This window comes from Gossypium arboreum, chromosome 1 (genome assembly GCF_025698485.1).
Source record: "Gossypium arboreum isolate Shixiya-1 chromosome 1, ASM2569848v2, whole genome shotgun sequence".
In the NCBI taxonomy this organism is placed as follows: domain Eukaryota; kingdom Viridiplantae; phylum Streptophyta; class Magnoliopsida; order Malvales; family Malvaceae; genus Gossypium; species Gossypium arboreum.
The window spans coordinates 102720702-102729374 of NC_069070.1; the positions used below are offsets into that span (position 1 = coordinate 102720702).

The window sequence follows — 8673 nt, forward strand, 5'->3', positions numbered from 1 at the left end:
TTCCTAACTTCACAGTTAACTTATATTCACTAAATTATTAATATTTTCTACTCATTTGTCGGATTTAGTGATCTCGAATCACTATTCCGACACCACTGAAAATTCAGGCTATTACATGAAGAGTCTAAAAAGAAATCATAGAGTTGAATCTATGGAATCAAGCCTCAAATATTTCAATACCCCTTAAGTTGGTGCATGGAATCACAGATGGCTAAGTTACCTATAAACTTGGAGAAATTTTGACTTGACACTACCTTGTAAGAACAACGGCGGATTGATCCTTTGAATTAATTTTTGGCAAGTCTAGTAGTGTTTTCATCCAATTTCTTTTTGATGAAGAATCTATCAACTTCCATATGCATGGTAGCATCGAATTATGAGCAATATCATAGGTAGCCTTGCTATCACAATGTAGTTGAATTGGTTGTATTGGAGGATATCCCAAATATTACTTTGAGCCATAAAACTTCAATAATCCAAGTGCCATGCCTCTAAATTCAGCCTCCGCACTCGACCATGCAACAACATATGTTTCTTGATTCTCTAATTGACAACATTGCCTGCTACAAGGGTAAAATAACCAGAAGTGGACCTTCTATCATCTATTACTCGGCATCAATATATGCTTTTACACTCGAACCATTTGCATTTTTCGTGAACAAACTTTCCATCCCTAGAGCATATTCAAATACCTCAAAATCGCATAGCTACCTTTAAGTGTTGCTCTCCAAGATTATGGTTTACAATACTTAATGAATTGAGACAATATATGATAAGTAATTATCATAATCACTCAATTTCTATTATCTAAAAAAAAAAATCAACCCGCCCTGCTTCACATCCACTCTAAAAAAAAAATTCATTTCAAATAAAACAATTATCATATTCTTTGACTGCATGAACTATGCCATTATTATTATTATTATTCAAAAGAGTGAATGTGATTGCATCCGTATGAACCCAACAAAAGAAAAGGTGATAGCATCTTCTTTTATATATATTTATATTACAATAATGTTCGTAACACAGATGCAAATGTGCACTTGGTTTGGTGTAGTCAAACTAGAGCAACCCCAATGCAGAGCAGACTCCACATGACATTGTGATTGGACTTTGGAGTGAGACCCTCTCATGCTCGCTTTTCCACTAATTTCTTTATATTAAATATAATAATTTATTTTACTCTTCAATATTATAAAAGAATCATCTTAATTTTTTTATTTTTCTGTCTTTTTAATTTTTAAATTTAAATCTTTATCAAATCATCCTATACAAAATACATATAAATTAACACCATTTAATTATATTTTTAAAGTTAAAAAATTCAAGAAATATATAAAAAATATTTTCAAAAGTTAAAACCATTAAAATTATTAAAAGATATAATAATATTTTACAATAGTTTTAAATGTTAAAAATTAATTAAACACTAATATATCATCTACATAATAATCCATGTGCATACCAAATTAAAAAATTAACATTAATTTTTCTATCTATTTAAAATGATTTGAAAAAGGTTAAAAGAAGTGAAAATTAAACAAAAAACTTAAAAATAATTCTTTTTAAAAAAATTGAAGAAAATCATTATGCCTAAGTAACGGTCATACATGTTGACCAATTTTCCTATCTATGCTGTACTATAAGGCTGGCATCCAAGATGAAAGTTGTCTTGTTAATAATAAAGTCACTTTGGTTTTTTTAATATAATTTTCAGGGAATAGTAGTTGCTTGACTGGAGAATCTGGAATGTTAATTCACTTGTACTGTCATCTACTTCTCTATAAGGTTTGTTTCTTGACTAATCCTTAATCTCATTTCTCCTATCAAAGTCTGGTTATTAAAAGATAAAAACACGTTGGGAGAGAGTAATGTCCATACCATTCAACCACTTGATTCTATGACTCAAAACAAACTTCAAACCCAACTTTAAACATGATGCCTTTTCCTAAACTTGATAATTTGATGCAAGGATCTCAAGAAGGTGGAGCCCAGGCATCCACTGGATCACTTGGTCTCCTGTATCTCATGACCACCACTTCCAGAATGCCATCAGGACGGAACTTGGGAGAAATCAATCGCGGATCAACTGGTCCAGGCAGATTAAACGAAATGGTGAATGGCCCAGGAGAGCATAACTTCTCAACTGTCATCTGGCACACACTCGATAATCCCTGCAGCACTTCACTGCCTTGCGTTACTATACCCTGTATCAGAACCTTTCCATCACGTTGGATCTCACATTTTAACTTACCTGGTGGAACCAACATTACATACTCAGTCATCTACTCATCATTTATTTATATTTTCTGTTCAACAGGATAGCAAGGGTTCATACCACATGGCTATTCTGATTGCACCAGCCTAATAATGTCATTACTAGTTAAAGAAAAGAAACTCTAAACAAATTACACAGGTTCATTGCATTTCACATGCCATTAATAACATAGTAAAAGACAAAGTAACTTACTTTGATCGCTCCTGATGCCCGGCAATGCAACTCGGAAAAGGAAGGCACTTTGACTGACACCGATGTCTATAACACCAATAGATGGCCCGTTACTACATTCTTTTGCAGATCCAGTTAAATCAACAGATGGCTTCAACTTTGACTCTGCATAATCTTGAACGCCCATTGCAGCAACTTCCCTTTATCCACGTCAGCCACAAGATTTTTACCTAAAAGTCCAGATTGGAATTGATGAACTGAAATGCAAAAAATCTCTTTCATTTGTTTATTTTTCCTCACAATTAAAGACTAGTATTTCGAAAAATAATGAGGAGCTCCACAGTTGTGAAAGATCTTTATTTTACTAATACCTACAGCTAATGAAGAATGGCAAGAAATGGTGTAAGTTATTTGTTTAACAGCTGCGAATTGCGATCTTAATCAACCTCAGGTTCTGCAAAAGTGCAAATAATTTCTTTCTAAAATGAGATACAAAATCTTTATCGACCAACTAGCATCAGCATCCTCACTAAAAGGACTTGTCAATGATTAGACCCTTAAAACATTGACAAGAGATATGCCTCCAGACACTTAGTACTTTAGTTTTAACATCTATAAACTGCTTTAAATCTAGTTAGATCAAGAAACTGCATGGCGTAGAACACAAAAGAAGGGCCAACTAGAAAAAGGAAGCCAACCTACCTCCTCTGATCAGAGTAATCCATATATCTTTAGATACAAGAGCTGGCTGCGTGTGTGCACACACACATACGTATTTGAAAGGAAAAACCAGAACAATATAGCTCATGGTGAATAAATAAAAAACAGGGAAAGTTTAACATAAGTACGCGATGCATGATATAAAAAGGAAAAGTTCAAATCATTTTTATGAGTTCCCATTGTGAACAAAATTCGACTTTTCCCCAGCTGTCAACAGATCCATTCGAAAGTCGTTTGGGGGAAAAAATCATCCATATTAAACTCAGCAAAGGTTTGCAAAACTCTAAAGTTGAATAATATGGCAAGCTTAATGAACGAACCACGGCAAAGATAGTTCTAAACAAGTAGATGGGGAAAGCCAAACGATTCGAAGCTAAAATTGTTAGAGCATGAAAAACATATCATAAAAACCGTTTAGAAAGAAGCGCAATTGAGAAAATAGGGAAGAATTAGAGGCAGACGGGCTTAAACCCTATTCCTATCCCAAACTAGAGGTGTAGATAAAGGAAACGCAGGAATCCTGGGGTGGGGTTAGTCATAAACTGATTCGAGATCAAAACAAGGTTAAGCTTTGAACATAAAGCGACAGCAACAACAGAAAGCGAAAAGAGACAGCCCAAGAAGATGCAGAAAGTATATCAAACCAATTAATTATACAAGAAACTGAATCAAGGAAATCAACAACGAACAAGAACAACATAAAAGAAGAAGAAAAATTAAATGCAAGTAAAATAGAGAGATTTAGAAGCAAAAATGATACCTTTAGAAGCAAACTGCGGAGGAGGAAGGGACGGTGCGTCGGCTAGCTCGCAAACAAAGCGCTTCTAATGAAATCACTTCTCTCTCTGACCGTTTCGTTCCATACTTTTATTATATCTCAATGACAGATTTATCCTTTTAATTCCGATGAAATTAATCCTCTATTATTAAATAATTTAAAGGCTTAAAAGGTAAAGAAAAATAGTAAAAATGAAAAAAAAAAATTCAATTAAGCACTAAAAAAAAGTACACCAATTTTTATTCACCTAAAAAAATATATATTATCCCTTCCATTAACAGAAATCAGTATTGACCGTGATTTCTGATGTTGTAGCTAACTGATTAAATGTGCGCACATCATGTGTAAAATTGCTGACGTGGAAAAAATTAAAAGCTAATATGAAAATTAATTTATTTCCAATGGTTGGAAAAAAATAAAAAATACATTGAAGGTTAATGGATACATCATATCGAATCTGGAAAGGGTGTTCAAACTTCTGAAAAATTCTCAAAATTTTGAAATCCTTCGGAAACAATCTGGCAAAATATAACTTGCTTAATCCTTCGGAATAGTAGAAATATAAAATTTTCTAAATCATTAGGGTTTTGGTATTTGGCAAACACTTAAGTGATTTTGCTTTGCTGGTTACAATTCAAAGTGCCTTTCATTTCAAAACATTATTTTTGAATTTCTGGGTTTTATTCTTTGGGTCATTGGGTTTTTTAATTTTTCGTCTGAATTTTGGTTTTATTCCTCTAGTTAGGGTTGGCGAAATGAATTCCCATTCTTCATCATTTCAAAGCAGCTGTAATGATGTCTATCGTTGAATTTCTTAGGGGAATGAGGGAGAAGATGATTTTTGCTATTGTGGTCAGATCTGTCAATTTTGGATGACATGGAAAAGGTCTAATAGTGGGGTTTTCAAATGGCATGATAAGGAATTAAGCGAAAGGGAAAAAAATTTATTTATGAATTGAACAAAAGAAAATGATGAGATGAGAAAATTTTGTCCAATTGAAGATGGTGATGAAGAATTAAGAATATTTGAAGAGGAAGAAGATGGTGTATTGTACTAGATAATATAGTGATTATGATGTAATGTTGTTACTGTTTGTGTCTCACATTGTAATGGTTTGCTTAGTTTGTTTTAATTTCAACTACTAAATATATGGCAATTAATGATAATTTGTTTGTTTAGCATTTGGTTATGATAATTTCTCTATGTATTACTTTGTTTAATGATGTTCATATAGAACGGAAAGAGTTAATTTCAGTTCTTTGCAACATGCAACATCATGATGTTCAAAAGAAAACACAACTGAAACTTTTCATTAATGAAACATTAGCAGTTCTTTTCAAAACTTGTTCCAAACAACTATTTGAGTTTCTAATACTTTACAAATTATATTGCATTAACATATTCAATATCAAGAAACAAATGTTCCTATAGCTTGACACAGTCAATATCAAATTCACAAAAGCAAAAGTGTCTATTATCACATCTTGAGTAATTAGCCTAAGTTTGGCTTCCTTGACTCTTTATGGTTTAGTTCTTTGGAGGCCTCCTCTTATTCCTCCTTTTTACATTTGCTTCTTATTGTTGTAGTTGTCTCTTTGTCAAAGTAGGATTCCCTTGCCACTTTAAGTCATTGCCTTTTATGGAATGTTGGTATTGCGATGGAGCAGTAGCTCTAATCTTTCTTTTGATTGTGACTGATGTCTCACTTGAGGACCCAAGCTACAACATATATATTGAGTATCAGTAGCATGTGATAAGTTTAAGGATTTAGCATGTATAAGGACAAATATCATATACGTACATTCCATGTTTATTGAACAAATTCACATATCAATATACAAACCAATACCATAGGGTATTTTCCTTTTTCTTGCTTGATCTGCAATGGTGGGATGAGATTCATATGTTGATCCTACAAGCTTCTGTTTCCCTTTGCTCCTAGTTGTTGGACCATTTGCATTGGTGCACTCATTACATTACTAGCAAGTGTTGTATATGAGCAAATATTCTGAGTATTAGGTGTTTCCTACAAAAAAATTGCATCAAGTACAAGTTTATAAAAACATTAATAAAGCATAGTATACAAGTTGAATAAAAACGCAATGTTATCCCGGTCATTATTGGAAGTTGATTTGGCATTCCTTAAACCGTTAGCAACTGTAGAACATAATCCAGTATCTTGGTTGACATGAAGAATATGTTAATATAAAACAAAATCAAGCTAGGAACACAAAAAATGACACTATGTACAATAGGTATACCTAAGTTGTATTGGACCTAGATGTTAATCTGGATGGACAAGCTCGAATGTTGTAGCCTATCTCACCACATGCTCTACAATGCCTACCTCCCCCTTTTTTTTATCAATCTTGATTATTTTTGGTTCATCTTTGCCCTTTATTCTTTTCTTCTTGGGCCTCCCAAGCAATACCTCAACAACTAGAGGTTGAATTAACTCATTGTCTTAGGCCAAAATATTTTCCCTCTAATAGGCTGCAACATATGCTTGTAAGCTACCATGTATATCTTTACTATTATAATTAGAGACAAAATCTTTTGGTTTCTTGTTGTCGTGGTACATAGCACAGATTGCATGGTAGCAAGGAATCCTAGTTAGTTCCCATTATAACAACCCGTTTTTTAGTGGTATAGGAAACAATGGTTTTAGAACCCCATTTTCTGATCATTGAGTCCGTAAATATTATTAATTAATAATTACAAGTCTATTATAGTATTATATTGAATTACAGTCTGATAATTTCATTGAACATTTAGTAATTAAGGTACAAGGACTAAATCGTAAAAACTATAAAAGTTAATCGCTATTGATTTTTATTAGTTAAAAGGCTTAAATAGAACTTGTTCAAGGCTTGTAGTGGCAATTAACCACTTTTTAAAAGTGGTGGACCGTTGGTATTTGATATTTAGTAAATTATATGTTAAAACTAATGTAAAATTTTTTTATTACAAAACATTAAAATACGAAAACAAATGGTTATCTTTAACCATTTTTTCTTTCCCCCATCATTTTCTCCTAAGAACATAGAAGAAATTATCAATTTGTGAATCACAAGGTTTGGACTTAGCATGTAAGTGATTTTGAAGTCCCTTTTTTGTAAATTTTATGTTTTTGAGATCTCAAGAGTTTGTTTTAGCTAGCTCAAGGGTTAATTTGTGAAACTATTAAAGTTTATAAAAGCTACCATTGATGAATTTTGAAGCTTTTGGTGTTTAAATGTTAGCCTTTAAGCTTAAAAATGAAAAAAGGAATAATTTATAAAGTTTAAATGCTAGTTTTGCACATAAGGACTAAAATGAATAATTTGTGAAACTGTCATGAGTTTTTGATAAAAATAGATAGTATAGAGTCATAGAAGGATATATTTGAAATTGGATTGTAAAACTGTGCCCAAATATGAAAGCTATGATAGTTTTAGTTTTATTAACTAAATTGAATAAAATGCGAAACTTTAGGTAACTTTTTAAAAGTGAAATTAATATGTCATATACACGGAATGAGATAGTATAAAGTGATTGAAACTGATAATTTGAAATGAATTACCATATAGATCAAGATTTGGACCAATCGGTTGATAATCGAGTAAAAAATATTGCGGATTAGTCCTCCACATTTCGTTTGTTGTTGTTTTTGTTTGGTAAGTTCATATGGTGTAGTTATATTTGTAAATGTATTGGATGTGTTTAAATTATGAAATTATATCTTCTGATTGTATTTTGAATTGGTTATAAAATGGTACAAAAAGGTGAGAAATGGACTGAATTGTAAAGAAAAGAACTAATATGTTAAATGTGCCCGGATGAACGTAAGAAATGATAGGATACAATTGACATTCCAATAGGGTTATTTTTGTGCTGGACGAGATATTGTATGAGATGATACTAATGTACAAAGAATTCGTTTTTTAAACTGGAATCCAACATTTGTTGCGGATTACCGAGGTTTGTCTCTATGGAGACTACTGTTACTAGTTGTCTCTACGGAGACCCTGGTGTGTTCTGGAAGGATGTAATGTTTTATGACAAATGATGCCTATGGGCTTAGCACTTTGGTGCTCAGATGTGTATTGGAGTTAACGCTCGGATGAGCAATCTAGTGTGTTTTGGTGGTTACTTGCATATTTGTATTTGTTTATTATAGTTCATCTATTTAACGGTTATGGTAACAAGGTAAATGAATGAATGTTAGTATGTATTGTGATAGAAATAAAAATATAAGACTGGAATGATGTAAATGATGTATGTATTTGATGATCTTATAAAGTGACACTGAATGAGATTATATTGTACCGATTGAAATGTTATAAGACTCATATGTGATGAACTCACCTTACAGTTGTGAAATGTGATGACATGAGAGTTGCGTAGTTAGCTAATTTGTTACGTTAATTGTGAATAGAGGTAAGTTTTAATGTTTTAAAACCTATGAACTTACTCTGTTTTGCTTTCTATTTCTGAAGTGGTCATTTTGCGAAATGTGTCGATTAGATCATCTCGAAGCTCACACTATCTAGCTTTTAACTCGGTAGACTTTTAAACATTCTGGACTCAATTATGTGGCATGTATATAGGCTTTATATGTATATGTGTACTTATTTTGAATGTTCATGATCTTGAACCTTAAATGATGCTTGGTTTAGATGGTCTCATGTTGAGTATCTATGTATGCATATTGGCTATATGTTAAGCCATAGTTGATGTGAATAG

At 32.3% G+C, this 8673-nt stretch overlaps 1 protein-coding gene across 2 annotated transcripts; it reads right to left on the reverse strand.

Annotated features, from left to right (window-relative positions):
- Positions 1–1789: 1789 nt before the first annotated feature.
- On the reverse strand, positions 1790–4240 carry LOC108480605 (increased DNA methylation 3). 2 transcript variants are annotated; one of them, XM_017783655.2, is made up of 3 exons: positions 3930–4240; positions 2471–2679; positions 1790–2254 (listed from the first exon to the last, which is right to left on the reverse strand). In XM_017783655.2, exons 2-3 carry the CDS (start codon positions 2634–2636, stop codon positions 1977–1979), a joined length of 444 nt encoding a protein of 147 aa, XP_017639144.1. In that variant the 5' UTR covers positions 2637–2679; positions 3930–4240; the 3' UTR covers positions 1790–1976. The 2 variants fall into 2 exon arrangements, with proteins under 2 accessions (XP_017639144.1, XP_017639145.1); XM_017783656.2 differs by having other exon boundaries at positions 2471–2706; positions 3930–4230.
- Between the last annotated feature and the right edge of the window lie 4433 nt (positions 4241–8673).